This window comes from Prionailurus bengalensis, chromosome B1 (assembly GCF_016509475.1).
Source record: "Prionailurus bengalensis isolate Pbe53 chromosome B1, Fcat_Pben_1.1_paternal_pri, whole genome shotgun sequence".
Lineage (NCBI taxonomy): Eukaryota > Metazoa > Chordata > Mammalia > Carnivora > Felidae > Prionailurus > Prionailurus bengalensis.
The window spans coordinates 122,614,662-122,635,195 of NC_057344.1; the positions used below are offsets into that span (position 1 = coordinate 122,614,662).

The 20,534-nt window shown below is 42.6% G+C and overlaps 1 protein-coding gene across 1 annotated transcript in view; it reads right to left on the bottom strand.

The window, feature by feature from the left end:
- Positions 1–20,534, bottom strand: part of DAPP1 (dual adaptor of phosphotyrosine and 3-phosphoinositides 1) — a 53,364-nt gene that overhangs the window by 18,933 nt on the left and 13,897 nt on the right. Inside the window, exons 2-3 of the mRNA XM_043571724.1 lie at positions 12,937–13,059; positions 9,121–9,254 (exon numbers count right to left, since the gene is read on the bottom strand). Coding sequence (XP_043427659.1) covers positions 9,121–9,254; positions 12,937–13,059 — 257 coding nt within the window. The remainder of the gene's footprint in view (positions 1–9,120; positions 9,255–12,936; positions 13,060–20,534) is intronic.

Below are 20,534 nucleotides of genomic sequence, written 5' to 3' on the forward strand. Positions count from 1 at the left end.
ACATCCAGCCCCCTGAAAGGTCTTAGCTGACCAGTCTGCCCAAGAGAAAACAATAATATATAGAGCTTCCTGGCACGGCTGCTGGGCTAAGAGTGATTTCCCCTTCCGTAGACACTGCCCCATCCTTGTACGCCAATGTAGATCCCCACAGACCCTGGGCCTCCCCCACAAACACCTCACTCAGGCTGCACTCACGGGACTTACTTCCGGGGATCTGCTTAGTGATTTCTCTGGAGAGAAGGCCCACCAGCTTCAGTTTCTGAACTACATGAAGGAGACTGCTCTTTCCTGCCTTTGGCATAAAACCTGGTCTCAGAAACACTCGGTGGAGGCCCACTTTTGGGGTGATCAGAGCAGGACCAAGGCAGTCATGTCAGTTTGCTGAAAGCTTCAGCGGTGCCGTGATCATGGGGCTGATTCGTTATTGTCTCTTGCTGTTCAGTCTGCTTTTAAATTCTGGGAGAGAATACCAATCCTTACCAGCACCACCCCCAAGGAAAATCCATTTATTTCCCTGTATTCTCCTCCCTCCATTTTTTTTTTTTTTTTTTAAATTCAGCTAGCCAAGGTTGGTTGCAATCAAAAGAAACTTGAATATGTAGCCACCACAGACTGATTGTATTTCCACCTAAGGTCCAAGGTAGTGCCTTGGCCCCATAAGAGAGAAACTTGGGTTTAGTGATATTCAGGGCAAATTAATTCCAGGATTTGGTTGGAAGATTCAGATAAAAAGCAACAGGAGGCAGGGGCTGGTGGAGGGAGGAGAGAGGAAGCTGTACAGCCCAGCTCTTGGAAACCTGGCTGCAAGTTTCACTTCAGTTTCTGAACTACATGAAGGAGATAGTTGTTTCCTGCCTTTGATATGAAACCTGGTTTCAGAAACACTCGGTGGAGGTACATTTTTGAGGTGATCAGAGCAGGGCCAAGGCCAGCATTTCAGTTTGCATTGGCTGAACTGTAACTTACAGGACACCCACTCTGTCTGTGATACGGTGAGACTGCATTGGAGGACTCCTTATCTTGTATCCCACAGCGCTTCAGAAACACAGAACAGTTTTCAAGCCTCAGGCATTGGTTCGATATCTGAAGTGGAGTGTAGCACAAGAGCACATCTAGCTCTGAACAGGGTAACTTCTATTTAGAATATTTCTTTTAGGCACTAAAGCTTGTGCTTGCCCATCCGGTTTCCAACTAGATTGTAAGATGTCGGAGGATGAGGTTGATACCTGATTCATCACTGCATCATCAGTAGCTAGTAGTCCTCAGCTCGTGGCTGGCGCCCAATACATATTTGTTGAATTAAATTCAAATAAGACTACATCCACTCATGCTTCGTTATTGCCCTCAGGTTCAGAAAACAAGCTAGGCAACTGGTGTGTGCATGGCGGATTTCTCTGTCATCTCTTGCCGGTGGGAAGCGGCTTTCTAGAGGGAGTGACAGGAATACTCAAGCTCTTTCTCCTTTCTTCTTTGCAACCTACCCTGCAAATGAACTTTAACCCATCATTAAGATGATGCTGGTCAAACTACGTTTGCTTACATACACAGGGGCTTTAATAGCCCCTTTCCAGTCTCACAGGGAGAACTACACAGAGGGAGGAGAAGTAGATCATCTGGCCAGGTCAGAAGATTCTGTTAAAATGTCCAAGTCAAGTCAGGTCGCTCTTTGCGGAGCCGTCACTTTATCTGATCCTTTATCTGAATCCTCTGCGGAGCTGGCTTAAAACTTGAAGATGACATAAACACTTGATAAATACAAATGTAATTAATTGCCCCCAACTAACTCTTCATGGTATACCAAAGAATATGCAGCTCTTGCGGACAATATGATGGGATTACCATAACGGTGCTTTGTTAAAAAACAATAAACAACAATAATTTATGCCAAGCTAAAAATGATTTTTATAGCCTTTCATACCCAATCTCATTCAATCCTCAATAGCAAGTCAGGAACTATTAAGGTATGAACTGTTAGGTCACCAGCTCTGATCTGTAAGGTGATGAAACTGAATCTCAGGGAGGTTACATCATTTTCCCAAGGACATACAGCTGGTGAATGAATGGCAGAGGCTGGAGCTGAACTAGAAGTTCACGTGTTTACTCATTATGGAGTAATGGAAACTCTCTACGGCCTGTGAAATGTACTTTATTGTCGGCGCAAGGGTGTACATGGAAATCAAAATTCGAACAAGCAGATCCTTGAGGAGGTAGCCTGAGGAAAGGAGATGAGAGTTTTTGCCTCAACGTTTCTCATCAGGCCTTGGTTTCTCCATTTGTAAAGGAAAAATGAAACGGTCTGTGGGATCCCTTCCCATTCTAATATCCTGTAAATCTAGTTACACACACAAGCCTAATGCAGGGGCAAGAGATACTAGGACGCTTAGTAACCAAGGGTGTGTCCTGTTTCCTGCCAAGCACACTGCCCGTTTAAAGTACTTTATTTCTGACATCATTGCGTCTTTGTGTCTCATTTTCCTTTTCTTCCACATTCTCATTTAACCTTTACGTTTTATTTACTTTTTTATAATGTCACTTCTTTTTTTTTTTTTTTTGATGTTTATTAGTTTGGGGAGAGAGCACAAGGGAGAAGGGGCAGAGGGGTGGGGAGACAGGATCCGAGCGGGCTCCACTCTGACAGCAGAGAGCCGGATGCGGGGCTTGAACTCACAAACTGTGAGGTCATGACCTGAGCCGAAGCTGGATGCTCAACCAACCGAGCCACCCAGGCACCCCAAACTTTACATTTTCTTTTACTGTATCATATTTACATAGGCTGTCTTATATCTCTTCCGGAGAGACATAAATGCGATGGGCCTATGTATGTTTTTTAGTCAGCCTTTTATGTTTTAAGATGTCCTCCAAGATAATTTCCCAAGTGGCAATTCATGTAAATAGCATAGGAACAGCGGTAAATACGAAGACAGAAGTTCAGATTGATTCACGTTCTTTTTTTTTATTTTTAAAAAAAAATTTTTTTTTTCAACGTTTATTTATTTTTTTTGGGACAGAGAGAGACAGAGCATGAACGGGGGAGGGGCAGAGAGAGAGGGAGACACAGAATCAGAAACAGGCTCCAGGCTCTGAGCCATCAGCCCAGAGCCCGACGCGGGGCTCGAACTCACGGACCGCGAGATCGTGACCTGGCTGAAGTCGGACGCTTAACCGACTGCGCCACCCAGGCGCCCCTGATTCACGTTCTTTAGAACAATGCCTTTATATCACATACCGAAAATATTGTTACAGACCTTAAAGAAGAGACTGGGGGATAGCTCTGCCCTGTCCTACAAACATCCTACTGTGTCGTTGTGGCAAAGATCTTCCTGTCCAAACCCACTCAAGGTCACACTGTGTTGTGGCAATGTCGTGCTGTTGTGTCACTGGTAGACCAGCGTCAGGACAGAGTGAGGTGAATGGAAAGCCCCTGTGGTTTAGAACCAGGTTGGCTTGGATTTCACTCTCAGCTCTGATGTTTTCTGGCCTGTGCCACGCTGGCCAAATAACTTCACATGTCTAAGTTTTCAATTCCTCATCTAAAAATGGGAGCACTTTCACATTACCATGGATGGTTCAGGAGATTCAATAACTTGATATCTGCGAAAACATCCAACGGCACGCTCAGAACTCAGTGAGTACTCCATACGTGTTGTTTCCGTATTCCCTTCCCTGCCTGCCTTTTCCTTTTGCAAACACACCTTATGACAAACTGAGAAAACTTGCTTTTTTGGCAAGCAGAAACTAAAGGAGTGATGCTTGGCTGTGGTTTGGCAGAATTCTGAGTTGTCATCGATTATTTTCAGAAATGGCACACAATTCTCAAACTACACTGAATTTTAACAAAATTATTTTAAAATGCCACCTGGGTAAAAAGGCTGGTGTTACAAAATAAATTAATAATAAAGACAGCAGTTATCAAGAGGTTGGGAATCCCCACATCAAAACAAAAAGAGAAGTGGAAATCTGACATTTAAGAAAGAACCAGATGGGATCTTCAAAACCGAGAACAGATTATTATAAAGGGTAAGTACAAACATAACTTGATTCGTGTCATTCTTTTTCATGCTGGGTGGGTGCTTAAAGTCACAACACAGTAATTCCTATAACAAATTGTATATGGCAATTTCATATACAGAAGTATTCTAATAGAAACACAAGGTAATAGGAAAGGTAATTTTTGTTCTAATAATATTAAGACATTTAAGGATAAAGATAAATGCTCTCTATGTTCAAAGAATATATATGTATGAAACCTAGCTGATTATAAGAGGGTACAGTAAAAATTAATAATGGCCCAAATGTATCCATGCTAATAAAAAAGGCTCAAATTTCCAAGTCTATTTGAGTTGAACTTAGAAGCCATGTGCAAGTAGGAAGAAAAGTTTTATATTGCAGCTTATCATAACGAATGAAAGTCAAATTCTGGGGCGCCTGCGTGGCTCAGTTGGTTAAGCGTCCGACTTCGGCTCAGGTCATGATCTCATGGTTTGTGAGTATGAGCCCTGTGTTTGGATCTGTGCTGACAGCTCGAAGCCTGGAGCCCACTTTGGATTCTGTGTTTCAGTCTCTCTATGCCCCTCCCCCACTTGCGTTCTGTCTCTCTCTGTCTCTCAAAAATAAATGTACCAAAAAAAAAAGGCAAATTCTGAATTTAAGCATTACTGAGCATACATACAACACAAAGCATCATTTTAAATTATGCTTTGCATAAACTTTGGAGCCATCCAGGTCATGATTTATGGTTCCTGAGATCGAGCCCCACAAAAAGCCCCTGATTGAGCTCTGGACTGACAGCCCTTTTGGAGCCTGCTAGGGATTCTCTCTGTCCCTCCCTGGCTCATGCATGCATTCATGCTCTCCCTCAAAAATAAATAAATAAACATTAAAACAAAACTTTGGAAGTAAAAACTAATTGTCAGAAGTTCACTGGTTGATGTGTTCTCATTCAAGCTGCAATGCAGGCTTTGGTAATGAGATAAAGGGAAACCAACATGAAATTATGAAATGCTGTGAAAATTATTACCATTCATTCTTGTACCTACTGGGACATATGATCAGGGTACAAAAATGACAAATATCTCTCTTCTTAAAGGGTTTACATACTAATGCAAAGAGGTGGTTTTTTTTTTATTTTTTGCAAAGATTTTTTAAAAAAGTGAATTATACAGGGGTCCTGGGTGGCTGAGTCGGTTAAGCCTCCGACTTAGGTCAGGCTCAGGTCATGATCTTGAGGTTCACGAGTTAGAGCCCTACATCAGGCTCTGTGCCACCAGCTCAGAGTCTGGAGCCTGCTTGGGATTCTGTGTCTCCTTCTCTCTCTGCCCCTCCCCCACTCGCACTCTGTCTCTCTCTCCCTCTCAAAAATAAATGAACAATGGGGCGCCTGGGTGGCACAGTCGGTTAAGCGTCCGACTTCAGCCAGGTCACGATCTCACGGTCCGTGAGTTCGAGCCCCGCGTCGGGCTCTGGGCTGATGGCTCAGAGCCTGGAGCCTGTTTCTGATTCTGTGTCTCCCTCTCTCTGCCCCTCCCCCGTTCATGCTCTGTCTCTCTCTGTCCCCAAAATAAATAAACGTTGAAAAAAAAAAATTAAAAAAAAATAAATGAACATTAAACAAAAATTTTTTAAAAAGTGAATTAAACACAATGTTAGAAGACAAAAGATCCACTGAGGAAAGTAAAGGAAGAGAGCATGTTGAATGTAACCATGATATTTACTTGGGAAATGACTGGGATTTGGCAATCAGAAATATCTAACGATATTCTGCTGATGGCTGTTAATAAGGAGCAATTAGAGTGAACAGAAACTTTCATGGAGATTGGAAAGGTTAAATGCAGATTATAGCAAGGGATAAGGAAATTATAACCATAGAATATTCAGGTTGTCAGGAGGCTTTCAGCGCTTGCTTAGGAAATCTTCCTTCTTCAGATTAAGGAAACAGAAATCCTGAGAAGTTGAGGAGTAGAGAAAAGGAATAGAATAGGAAAGAAGAGATCTTAAAATAGTATTCTTCCCTTTAGGTTAACACTTTTACGTATCCCAAATACAAATATTTTCTTATGACCCAGAACCGAGTGTTCTGGGTTTCCCTCTACACGATATTTAACTGCAAGGTGAAGTCGGGTAAAGCTATTGGTTATTTGGAGGTCCTGCCCATTGCCTTCAGATGCAGTGCCATCCCTGTCAGTGGGTAAGTGTGGGAAAGTCTCTTTTAAATAAACTCACTCTCTAGGCACTGCAAGGTGCTGCTGGCCTGACGGGGGTCTGGGCTAAAAGGAGTGGCCTGAAATCCCCCGTTCTAGTCCTTTCCATTCTAGGATCTGGAGGTAAGAACCCTGGCTGGCCTCATCCATTGTGCAGACAAATGCTTCCCCTGGTAACCTTTAATTGGATGAAAACTTTAAGAGTTTGCACTTCTCTGATGCAGACCAAGAAATCATCAGACTGGAGGCCTCCTGATCACTGCTGCTCAACACCAGGAGCCAATACTCAAATGAACAAGAAGGGGCCTATTTTTAGAAGGTGGCATTCTGGTTTCCATTCACTGTTGTTCACAGGTCATAGTGCTGATTGTGGCTTCTGAAAATCTGCTGGGTTTAAGAGTCATCATGACTTCAGCACGTTATCTTGTTTCCTGAGGCCTATTACTCCCAGAGGGGCAACATTGGAACACTTGTTTGTCATGGGTTTTTCCCCTTGTTCCCAGCTTCAGTGGCTTTGCTTCATCTGGCTGGGACAGATAAGAGGAATATTTCAGAGTTGGTGATATCTAACTCAAGGCCTGGAAGCTAGGAAGCCAAGTATATGTCCATAAGCATCAAGAGCCTGTAGCAAGGGATTCAAATAATAGCAAATTTCCTGTTGGATAATGAATGGCACAGAGAAGATGCAGCAGAGAGGATAAAAATCTTAGTTTCCTGAGTTTTATTGTAAAAAATGATTATAGAAATGATAACGATACAACAAACTTTAGCTTTGGATAAAACTACCTTAGGAATCAGGATTACAAATCTTCACTCTCCCAAAGGATTAATAGTAAAACTTCTTTAGTTAGATTACTGTATTTGCAGGGAAATTTAACATTGTCTTAAATTCAATGTCAAGGAGCCTTTACTTTGAAGAAGACTTAGGTGATCCTCTTCCCTGGAGATTGGACCTGTGCCAGAAAGGTTCACCCAGAAACCACTGCATTCACTTTGACCTTAAAGGTTTTTGAAACCTTTTGGTGGATAGAATGTATACCTGTTCCGTAACTTGGAGAAAGTCCAGGAAGGAGCACAGAGAATGATCAAATGGGTTAAATATAGAGTCTAGGAGGAGAGTTCAAAAGAAGGAAGCTGACGTTGCTTGGAGGAAGAAAAAAGGCTGGAAGATAACACTTATCATGTCTTTGAAGTGACAAAGAGTTCCCACTCATAATCATCATCCATCCACCCATCCATCCATCGCCCAAAGTGTCATGCACTGTATCAGGACCTGGGGGACATAGAGAAGGACACAAATAGGGGTAGACAAAACAAAGTGTTTAGTTTCAAAATCTCAATTTCTCGTGATCAAGAAGTGAATAAAGTCGAGCATAGAGTGGGAAACAAGTAGGAGGTAAGTTTGAAGTGAAGGGATTTGAGAAGCTAAAATGCTTGCCATAGCCAAAGTAGCAATGGAAATAAATAACGCATGCCCACTTGTCATTTGTTTATGTGAACTACTGCTGGTAGAGTAGTTTTCAGGGCCGATTGGAAGAATTTCCACCAGAAAAAAAATTATAGCTTCAGTTTTGCAGTTTGGAATATTCTAGTATAGGTCTTATGCGGTCAGTATAAAGTAAGGCAACTACTCTGTGGTTTCCACTGTGCTTTTCATCTACACTTGATACTGTGTGATTCATATCAGGGTCTATCCAGGCCACAGAAACAGCAGAGAAGGAAAGACTGGAGAGGCATCTCTACAACCACACTGAAGTTAACAAAAAGTCCACTGGCCATGTTTACCAAGAAAGCAAGTATAAACACATTCATGGTAAGATAGCTGTACTGTTAAGTCTTGAGTTCCTCTTCGGCTACACATTCTGGAATCACCCAACTTTTGATTACCCAAGAATTACCATCGTTTAGGCCACATAAAATTGTGATTCTGTATCACAAGTATAGGGGTGATCTTTTGCTTACTTTAATCGGTACGGAAAAACAAGTTAGATAATTCAGATACCCGGGTAGTGTGTCTTTTGTTTTTTCACTTGAATATTCTAGTTGGACTTTAACCATTCAAACAGGGAAATTCAAAATTTTCCATCCATATTTAAGTCCAGTGTAAAGACTTACAAAAACCAAGAGAAACAGAATTTTATGATGTAATAAAGGCATTGTTCAAAAGGGCAATTTCCAGGGGCGCCTGGGTGGCGCAGTCGGTTAAGCGTCCGACTTCAGCCAGGTCACGATCTCGCGGTCCGTGAGTTCGAGCCCCGCGTCGGGCTCTGGGCTGATGGCTCAGAACCTGGAGCCTGTTTCCGTTTCTGTGTCTCCCTCTCTCTCTGCCCCTCCCCCGTTCATGCTCTGTCTCTCTCTGTCCCAAAAAATAAATAAACGTTGAAAAAAAATTAAAAAAAAAAAAGAGCAATTTCCAGTCAATATTTTTTAACATTCCGTGATATTTGTGAACATTGAAGTATGAATTCTGTTTTAAAAAATGCTCAACATTATCTTTTATGGGTGGTCCCAATATGTAAACTGTCCATGTCTAAAATTATGAGGAATCAGAAAGTTGTTCTAGCCTTTCTTTTTTCTTTGTTTACTATATATATTATTGTAAAATGAATAGACTATTTTCTTAAGTTGTGTACTTTAAATCAATCCATTATTATATCACATTCTAAAAAAACTGTCTACTTTGTTCAAAGCACATTGTTTTCTCGTAAAGGTAATACAGATATATAGATACAGATATAGATTAAATTTATTAATGTAGCATATGGCACAGCAATTGGAAAAAATTGTTTCTAACCGTATCTAATCGCATATCGTATGTACATAACCCAAGAGAAGTGACAACTATTTAATGAAATCCCCCTTTTCCTTCCTCCATCCTGAAACAATGTCTCATAGGTCAAGTATCTATCTGTTCGTGGCTTACCTGTCTCACTTCCAATCAAAGGCTGATTTGCAAAATGCTTGACAAAATCCTTCAGACATGAGAATTCATTAAAGCCAAATTTAAATGAATATCCAGTGTATTCAACATGAAAGTGTTTGACAGAGTCTTTGGCTCTGAAAGGGAAAAAGAAATGCTTTAGGTTATTTAAGAAATGAATTATCTTGTTTTGAAGGGAAATATAACATCAGGCATGAGCATCATCATGAAACCCTTCTAAAAACTGAGAATTACAACACAATTATTGAAAGCACTGGTATTAAAAGAATTTTTTAAGTGTATTTAATTACTTTTAGAGGGAGACAGAGAGACAAAGATCGCATGACCAGGGGAGGTGTAGAGAGAGAGAAGCTCAAGCAGACGCCACGCTGTCAGCGCAGAACCAGACGCGGAGCTCGAACTCAAGAAACTGTGAGATTGACCTGAGCAGAAATCAATAGTCGGGCGCTTTGAGCTATCCAGGTGCCCCTAAATAGATAAGTAGTATTTGACTCCTGCTATTCCTCTCCTCTCTGTGTAAGTCCTGCTCCAACGTTAGCACGCATCAGAAATTGGAATCACCTGGAGGGCTCGTTAAAACCCAGATTTCTGGGCCTTGCCCCCTGAATTCCTGATTTGGTAGGTCCAGGGTGTGGGGCCCAAGAATTTGCATCCCTAACATGTTCTCTGGGGATGCCGCCAGTCTGGGGACCACACCCTGAGGACTGCTTCTCCGATCCAACCGGACCTACAATTCTCCTCACAGTTTCCGCTATTGTCCCTGAGCTCTTGCAGCCCCCTTCACCAGCAACATCGCCCCCTTTGTTTCTGAACAAGTGTCAGCCCAAAGACACCTGCTGGGTCAAGTACGCCATGATACTCACAACATGAGTTACTTGCTTTTCTCCCCTAGACAGTCCACACACTCATCTGGCTCCTTTCCCATCATTCACTGCACTCTTCCTTGTCGTGAGCTACTTGAATAGCATCCTACTGTCCTGTGAGCTGCACTTCCTGAGGGCAAAGCCTGAATCTTCCACAACACTTATCAAAGAGCTTGGCATAGAGTGGATGCTCTTAGATATTTATTATTAACGGAGTGAACAAATGAATGAGTAAAAAAAGGCATTCTTTTGAGCTGGTTTGTGGTTCCTGTCACCTCTGTTGGTGATTTTTTAAAAAGATGATTTATTTATTTTGAGACACAGAGGGAGAGAGCAAGGAGGGGCAGAGAGAGGCGGGGAGAGAGAATCCCAAGCAGGTTCTGTGCTATCCGCACAGAGCCCAACGTGGGGCTTGAGCTCATGAACTGTGAGATCATGACCTGAGCGGAGGCCAAGAGTCCAACACTCAACTGACTGAGTCACCCAGGTGCCCCCCCATGGTTATTTTTTTTTACATTTTTATATAGATGTGATATATATGTGCCACCTAATTGGAAGAAGTTTCTGATCTAACCATTCCGATGAGAAATATATTGATGACAAGTTAGCATTCTTTGATCTAATAATTCCACATGTTTGTTGGAGATCGGGGGAAGATCTTTGCATTAAAGGATTTGCAGCCTGACCCCTTGATAAATTTTTCACCTTTGCTGTCGATCAGAGAAAGTAACATTCCTGCTTCCACCCATGCACAAATTCATGTCTGATTAATAATTTTTCCAAAATGTTATTTAGAAAAAATTTAAAGCAAAATAGAGCAGAGTGACATGAAAACTATTAATAAAGGTGGTTTTTAAAAATCTGTGACCCTCTTACTTACCTCCTCACCCTCTCACCTATTTCTTCCACTCCCCTTAAAATAGGCTTATAGACGTGCCCTGGATGGAAGTGTTCCAACAGGACCCCAAGATTCTCAGCCCCTGGACTACATACACTTTCCACCATTTATTCAATAAATGCTAATATAGATGCTACTATGAAGGGATTTTGCAGGTAATAGAGGCTCCAAATTAGCTGACCTTAAAATAGGGACATTCTCTGGGTGGGCCTGACCTAATCACATGAAAGTCTTGGTAAAAGCAAAAGGGTTTCTTTGGCTGGTCACAGAAGAGGGGGACTCACTCTAGATGGTCTAGAAGAAAGCAAACATCCATGCTCTGAACTGCCTGTGGGGGCCCCTTGGCAGGAAATGGTCGGTGGATTCCAGAAGCCGACAGCGATCCCTGGCCAATAGCTAGATGGCAAGTGGGGAGCTCAGTCCTATAGCAACAAGGACATGAGTGAAAAGCGCTGAAGAAGAAAGAAGAGACTGAAGGAAGAGCATGTGAAGGCCCAGATGAACCACAGCCTCAGCCAGCACTTTAATTTTGGCATGGTCGGAGCCCAAGCAGAGAATCCAGAGAACTCACTGGGACTTCTGACATACAGAAACTGTGAGATAATCAGTTTATGTTGTTTAACGCCACTACATTTTAGGTAATTTGTTATGTGGCGTAGAAAATATGTAGGTCCAGAAGCCCAAAGAGAAGATAAAAAAATATGGTGATTCTTCTCTTTTGAGCTCATAGAAGCCTGCCATCAATTATTTAGGGAAATACTTTTATAGCCAGTTTTTCCCCCTCTCAGAAGTAGAGGAGACTTTCAAAAACAAAACAGGGGCACTTGGCTGTCTTAGTCAGTTAAGCCTCTGACTTCAGTTCAGGTCATGATCTCATGGTTTGTGAGTTCGAGCCCTGCGTCGGGCTCTGTGCTGACAGCTCAGAGCCTGGAGCCTGCTTTGGATTCTGTGTCTCCCTCTCTCTCTGCCCCTCTCCCGCTCATGTGCTCTCTCTCAAAATAAACATTAAAAAAAAAATTAAACAAACAAAACAAAAGAAACTACTGCTAAACTAGATGAAAAAGAGGATTCAGAGAGAAAAGAGTGTAAGTGTTGCTCCTGAGTTAGTGACAAGGAGGCCTAGACCATGTGGAGCAGAAAAGAATAGAGAAAACCTCCTTATGCCAGATCAGCGTGAAAGACGAACGGAGAAGGGACTATTTTCAGGGGTATATGGAGGCGCCATCAGAACAGTAATAAAACAGTCACAGTTTGAGATTAATGAGTGGGTGGCTGAGAGCGACTTCATGGACTCCTCACATTCCCAGTCTAAGCCGAGGCCAACTCCCTGCAAACCCAGAATGACTTGCTACAGGCCCTCAGACGCCAAGGGAACAGATGCTGTCCTGATCATCACCTGGCGAGGCCATCTTCCCTGATACGGAGGCCAACCAGGAGGAAGCAGGGGAGGAGAAAGACCAGAGAAGGACTGGGCCATCACCGGTTTGTGTTGGTAAGGACCAGATTAGTTTTACTAACATTCAGGGGAAGTGGAGCCTTGAGAAAGGTCAGTCCATTTACAGAAAAAACTTAAAATTTGCCTCACTGCCTGCTTGAGTTTGTGATGAAAGTTGCACGGCCACAAATCATTCTGATTTTCCAGAGGAAGCAATGAATATTAACAGGGCGCTGGGCCAGGTTTTAGGGATTTGGATTCCGGTGCTGTTTCTATTGCTGATTTATTGGGTGAAAGGACACTTTACCATTTTAGGTTTCAGTTTTTCCATCAGTCAAGCAAGACATTAAACGATTCGTAAAGTATCCTTCGGCTCTAACATTTTCTTCTTCCCTGCCAAGGGAAGGAGGAAGAATGTTTTTTTTACAGTCTACCATTCAGAGCTTGGAATCCTTAGACCTGCAGGTCTAACAGAAATTGAGAGAATTTTATCTGGTGACATGAGAATTTTGCTATCTGGCAATTTGAGTGTGATGATAAAGCAACGCCCATGTAAGGAAGAGATGGGGCGAGATTGAATTCATAGTTCTTAGACATCCTACCTCACAGAGAGAGAGTACAGCCCGGTCCTTTCGTTGCTGTCCCTCAGAAGGTAGCTTCCGTCGCATCCATTGGAGAGGAGAAGGGCCTCGGCCGCATGGCGTGTGAGGTTACCATGGTACCACCTAGGAAGGAGAGAACCACACTTGCACTCAGGACAAACCACAGGTGACTTTTCCTTCATTGGGTTTTCCCCTCAAGGATGACGTCAACAATATTCTCCACCGTAGGTAGCCCAAAGACCAAAGTCTCAGCCCAAACGTCAGGACAAGGAACTCTTTGGGCCAGGCTGAGGGGAGAGTAGAGAGAAGTGGATCATGGCAGTGTTATGGGTCGAATGGTGTCCTGAAGATTCATATGTTGAAGTCCTAATTCCCGGGACTTCAGAATGTGACCTTATTTGGAGCTAGCATCTCGTCTTTAGCAAGTTATAAAGAGGTCATGTAGGGTGGGCCCTAATCTAACATGACCGGTGTCCTCTTATAAAAGGGGCATATTTGGAGACGGACTTGCACACAGGGACAGTGCCATGTAAATGTGGCCACCTACAAGGCAAGAAGAAAAGGCCAGAACAGGTCCCTGCCTTACAACCCTTGGAAGGAACCCATACTATGGACACCTGGATTTCTGGCTTCTATCCTGCACAACTTTACTGTTGTTTAAACTGCTCATTTTGTGGCACTTTGTCATGGTGGTCCTAGCAAACAAACACCCTGTCACTGCGTAAACAAATCCTTTTCAAAGTCCAAGTCAAAAATAACCAGAAGAATAAGATTTGGCCATGGGCGTGTAGGTGGCTCAGTCTGTTAAGGGCCTGACTTCAGCTCAGGTCCTGATCCCACGGTGATTGGTGGGTCTGATACCTGCGTGGGGCTCTGTGCTGACAGCTCGGAGCCTGGAGCCTGCTTCAGATTCTGTGTCTCCCTCTCTCTCTGGCCCTCCCCTCCTCGTGTGCTCTCTCTCAAAAATAAACATTAAAAAAAAAAAAAAAGAATAAGATTTGGCCAAATTTCTCTCTTTCTTTGATCCCTCCCTCACATACTCTCTTTTGCAAGTATGGTACTACTTTCTGCAGTGTGGAAAACCACTGGCTATTATTACACTGGAGTCCACTGAAATGACTGAAATGAAGTTGAAAGCAAGGAATTCCGATGTCTTACACATGACGCATGAGCCCCATCAGATGTTGTTTCAAACTGACAAATACCTGAAGAGCTAGAGAAGTCCCAAGGAGATGAAAAAAAATTTTGTTTTAGAAAAGGTAGCATATATCCATGGTAGAAGAAAAAAAAAAAAATTCCAAACCGTTCCAAAGAAGGGTTAGTAAAAATAGAGCCTTGTCCTCACCCTTAGTCTCCAGTCTCCCTGTTCGCTCCCACAGAGGACACCAATGTCAACCATTTTCCTGTGTTTGCTCCTCAGAGCCATCCTTTGCATCTAAAGGCATCTAGTATGTTCCGCCACCTCCTAATTCTATGACAATAAGAGCTTGCTAGGCACACAGTTCTGCACCTGTCTCCTTTCTCCTAATGACAGCTCTTTCACATTTTTTTAACGACTTGGTAGAGGCAGCCCAGTGTGGTGAATTCAGATTGTGGTCTCCAGAGTCAGTTTGCCTGAGTCCTACCCGGGTGTTAACCCCTACCAGCTGTGCAACCTTGGGCAAGTTACATAACCAGTCTGAGCCTCAGTTTCCTCACCTCTGAAACAGGATTAATAACAGCCATATCTCATGGGCCAATTATAAGTGCTGCTCCCATTAACACACATGAAATGGTCAGAACAGGCCTGGCAAACAGCAGATCTCAGCACACATTAGTTGTTACACGAAACCGTGGGGACTCACAAAGCCATGGATTGCGATACATCCTCTCTGGTGCGATTTTCTTGTTGCTCAAATATAATTTTTCATTACTTTGAATTTATTTTGGCTAACAGAGAGCTAGGTACTGGGGGAAGCGGCTGCCGCCAGGGACCCACACCTCTGGGCAGTGGAGAGGAAGGGGACACGGGCGACTATACAGACGACGCCGATTACGTCAGTGAACCGAGAGCTACTGAAGAGGTATGTATAATGTACAGGAGCCTCAAGGGAGAGCCCTATTCTGAGGGTGAGGGAGCCTGCTGTCATGAACCACGCTGGCATCTACTGTGACATCCCTACCGCATGTCACTTCAGCCTGATAATAAAAAGCACACGTAAGACCAAGAAGGAAGCTTCTTCTACCTAGGTCTCCAAGCTATCTGTTTTCTAAATCTGCATTTCCTAATGTATGTTTCTTTAGCATATTTCCTCTGTGGGAGCACAGAGGCCTCCGTCCTATGTTAGAAGTGTATCTACTAGCTCAAAGCAATTGCAAGGCGAAACATTAAAAAAAATATCTTTTTTATTCTTTATTTATTTTTGAGAGAGAGATAGAGAGACAGAGTGCGATCAGGGGAGGAACAGAGAGAGAGGGAGACACACAGTCAGAAGCAGGCTCCAGGCTCTGAGGTGTCAGCACAGAGCCAGACGGGGCTCCAACTCACGAACCGCAAGTTCATGACCTGCGCGCAAGTCGGACTCTCAACTGACTGAGCCACCCAGGTGCCCTAGGACAAACTTTTTATAAGCAAACCCACTAAGTTAATTATGGGTAAAGCAGTCCCGTTCATTGAGCTAATTTGCTGACAAGTTCAAATCTTCTCATTACAAAATCCTTTCAAAGGACAATTGGAACCTGAAATTAATACATTATATGCCAGTTATACCTCAATGAAAAACAGAATAATTGGAGGAATTAAAAATGAAGCTATAAAAAACTTCAGGTTTGGCTACAGCCAAAATTCTAATTCTTTTAATGTTCTTGTTTTTGTTTCTTTAATGTTTATTTTTGAGAGATAGACAGAGCACGAGCAGGGGAGGAGCAGAGAGAGAGAGGGAGACACAGAATCCGAAGCAGACTCCAGGCTCCGAGCTGTCAGCACAGAGCCCAATGCTGTGCTAGAACTCACGGACCATGAGATCATTACCTGAGCCAAAGTCAGATGCTTAACTGACTGAGCCACCGATGACCTTAGCCAAAGTCGGACGCTTAACTGACTGAGCCACCCAGGTGCCCCAAGGTCACATGTTCTTAAATGCATTTATGCCAATAATTAATTTCTGGATGAACATTTTAGTGTAGGATTCAGCTTGAACCAATAGATCACTTATTTGGATCTGACGTAACAAAACTGGATTAACAAAAGTCTAAAATATAAAAGATTTGGACATTCCTTCGGGTTATTTTCAGTGAGATCTGAAGTCTGTGTTTAAAACATTTACAGAATTCTTCTGATAACTACAGCTGGGAGGCAGTTTTTACTAAGAACTTTTTAATGGTAATCTTTTAAGTACTACTATGTATCATAAACACATAAGAATACTTGAGTATAAAGCAAGGAGGATCACACCATGTTCTAATCTGACACATCCTCAGCACGTGTTAATTTGTGGGTGGCCAGCTTGGTTGAGTCAATATTGCCATGTGGTGGGTTTTAGGAGTCCTGGGCCTGGGCTAATCCAAGATAGGGACTTCCAGGCAGCCTCCTATCACTTCATGATGTCCATTGAGCAATGGGATCCTCAGCCCCCCAAGAGCTCTTCCACAAATATCTGACCTTCCTCTTTTAGTTGAGCTAAGTATTCCTTTCCGAGAAATTTCGATGAGCATATCTTCCAGGGAAGTGACTCAAGAGCCAAATAACGTTACACGTCCTTTATAGGAATATGACCACTTTTGGTAAGGATTGTTCAAGACCATGTCCACGAAGAGCTAAAGGTTGAAAACAGTAGAGTTGGTAGTTTTCTCATAGTCAACCTTCTCTACCTTCTATCGTTCAGATCTTTATTAAGCTTCAAATCTGCACAGAGCATTGCATAAGGCATTGCACGAGGAAGGTCAGAGGGACCACAAATGGGAGAGCCCCAGTCTAGTCTCCATTAATTATTCAAGAGGATAAGACAAGTACTGTGCAAACTACGTTCAAGAGAATGGTTGCAGGAAGAAAGATCAAGGCCGTTGTTTAAAGGAGCCAATATCTGAGTAGACCCTAAAGGACACATAAGTTACTTTTTAACTTGTGTGTTATTTTTTCTGATTATATTTTTTTAATTTTTTTTTCAACGATTATTTATTTTTGGGACAGCGAGAGACAGAGCATGAACGGGGGAGGGGCAGAGAGAGAGGGAGACACAGAATCGGAAACAGGCTCCAGGCTCTGAGCCATCAGCCCAGAGCCCAACGCAGGGCTCGAACTCACGGACCGCGAGATCGTGACCTGAGCTGAAGTCGGACGCTTAACCGACTGCCCCACCCAGGCGCCCCTATTTTTTCTGATTATAAAGCACATGTAATAAAAATTAAAATATGTACACATACAGAAGAGAAAGTGAAAGTCTTTCACAAAAGAGGAAATGGGTATTTCAAATAGTCTCAATACTAGTCAGAGAAATGCAAACTAAGACAAGAATGTGATATTTTCTTTATTCACCAGATTGGTTAAAATTGAAGAATTAGAGAGTATTAAGTCTTGAAGAATCCAGGGCAATGGATATTATCGCCTACTGTTGGTAAGGGTATACGGTGGAGGGCAATCTAGCACATGTGAACCAAACATGGACATGTGGCCAGTGATGGCCGTTCCAGCATCTGCCTCGTGAAATACACAGAAGCAGAAGGAAGTATGAACAAAGGTGTTTACTGCAGACTTGTTTGTGAGAGTAAAACTTTGGAACCATGCTAAATATCTACCAATGGCGAAATGACAAAGTTGAGAGGGCTCGTAGAATACAAGACGTAAAAAAGTTAACCGGAAGAGAAAAGGTGTGGAGAGCATTTCATTGCCAAATGATGAGGGCAAGCAATCAGGTGCTTTAGTACTTTGTCAAGAGGGTGAAGGGGGTGCCCGGAATGCTTAACTCCCAAAAAAGAATACCGCAGTCCTGAAACAACTGAAAACTGTCCTGCTCAGGAGCCAGGGGCACCCTCACTAAGACTCACCGAGGATTTTGTGGACATACACGCATGAAGACTGATAGATCCCAAAACATGTCATTAAGTTAAAAGCACCAGTGGTGGTTAAAAGCACAGTATGGGGGGCGCCTGGGTGGCTCAGTTGGTTAAGCGTCAGACTTCAGCTCAGGTCACGATCTCGCGGTCCGTGAGTTCGAGCCCCACGTTGGGCTCTGGGCTGATGGCTAAGAGCCTGGAGCCTGTTTCCGATTCTGTGTCTCCCTCTCTCTCTGCCCCTCCCCCGTTCATGCTCTGTCTCTCGCTGTCCCAAAAATAAATAATCGTTGAAAAAAAAAAAAGCACAGTATGATATACCACGTATTTAGAAAAAAATCTCTCCCCTCCACCCAAACAACACAGCACACATATGTTCATGTGGAAAGATATGTAAAAGCACAAAATAAAAGCCTGAAGAAACTACACCCCAAACTCAAATCCTGGAAGGCACCAGGAGTGCTGTTAAGGGAGACTTTAGCTCAATCAAATTTTCCTAATGTGGCATGTTCTGATGAAAAAAATAACAACAAAATGGATTCAGGTATCAACTGGGAAATGAACATTTGAAACAGTGAGAAACAGTTCACTTCTTCCTTCACGCAACCTGCAGAGATAGCCCTGCTACTAATTTGTTTTATTCTTTCATTTATTCAGTTGAACACTGGAACTGACCTAGCACTTGGGTGGGGAGAGAGACAGAGGGAAGGGAACTTTTTCTCCATTTAAAGGCTGGTGAGATTTGGAGTGTCAATCGTTCAGGGAGCTGTTGCATGGGAAAGGAATAAGAACAGCAGTGCAGACCTAGAAACAAGAGAATGGCAGGTGTATCTAGCATCAGAGCACCACTTGGTGGAGTGAAGGACTCAGGTTGTGTGCCAGCAAGAGGCAGTCAGGTGTGGTGAGACGAAGACAGGAGGTTGGCTGCGTGACGCAGCGCGCTGGATATTGACAGGTCCTTGGCTGACAGCTACAGAGATTCTTATGGCTTAATAGGCACATCTGACAGCTCATTACATAGAGTCCCAACTGCATGGAACTGTGTTCCAACCAAGTTCCTATAATTGGAACTGTGCTTAAAATTCTTTTTTGTTGTTATTCTGATTCTTAGAGGGAAGAGTCAGATCATAAGAGCTTGGAGCTTGCAAAATATGGAATTCTGTTTAAGAAAATTCATACCAAATTACAAAAAAATAAGAAAGGTAATTATTCAGGGGCACCCGGGTGGCTCAGTCGGGTAAGCACCCGACTTCAGCTCAGGTTGTGATCTCACAGTTTCGTGAGTGCAAGCCCCACATTGGGCTCTGTGCTGACAGTGCAGAGCCTGCTTTGGATCCTCTGCCTCCCTCTCTCTGTCTGCAAGTGGGGCACTTGCACACGCACACATGTGTGCTCTCTCACTTGCACACGCACACACGTGTGCTTTCTCTCTCTCAGAAATAAACATTAAAAAAGTGTGTTGTTTAATTTAAAAAAAGAAAAGTAATTATTTAGAATGAGAAATCACAAAAAAAGTAGAAACTCAAAAAGCTGACAAATATCACAAACATCACAAAACCAAGAAAAATAGCCTATTGTCCTTAATTGTATCACATAGCTTTGTACTTTTGTCCCCTATATTTTTGGTTGTATTGTCTTTGATTATTTCTTCATATGATAAGTTTTTGATAATATAATCTTCTAGAGAGAGAATAAAACAAAAATTCAGTCTTTCATCTAGAATATTCTTTAAGACTATTGATAGCATTGAAAAATTATTTTCAGGTTTATTGGTAATGAAGTTTTTGTAATTGTTGGCCAATTCCGGGACCTCTATCAAATTTCTTTCGAATATGAGCTCTAAGATTCCAGGGCATTTTACATTTTCATGTACAGGAACTAATCTTAAATATTCTTTGAGTTGATGACATTTATTAACTATATCACTGCCAGGGAGGGGCCCTGAAGCTGAAGCCTCATTGGCTTCATAGTAAACTTATTTCTAGTGATTATAAAAGTCACTTATGCTTTTAATCTCTAAAACATTAAGCAATTAGGAATGTTTAGCTTAGTAAATAAAAGCCACGTATAATCTGCCACCACAACCATCAGGTTGGTTTGTAATTCTTTCTTTTAAAACTCTTTTGTGCGGTGTATAAAGTTCTAAACCCTAACAAGACTCTTATCCAACCTATGTTGCATATTGTTAATGACAGGGAACCCACTACTCTATGGGCAAGCTCTTTCCGCACTGCCATGGTTGATGGCCAGAAAACTTGCCTACGTTGAATCGCTGTTTCCTGCAGTCTAGCTTTCCACAGATGGTCCCAGGGCTACTTCTTGGAGTTATATACATGATACTTACATAAACAGTTAAAAGCATTTAGATTGTCTTGTTTACTCTTTCCATGATCTTCAACTTCTCTTTTTATGACAGGCTTTCAGTCCCTCTATCATTCAAGGACCTTAACTTCTTTGAATACCTCCCAAATTTTAAAAATGTATCCTCAAGGTGTGGTATCTAGGTGACTTAGTCGGTTAAGCGTCCGACTTCAGCTCAGGTCATTATCTCACACCTCGTGTGTTCAAGC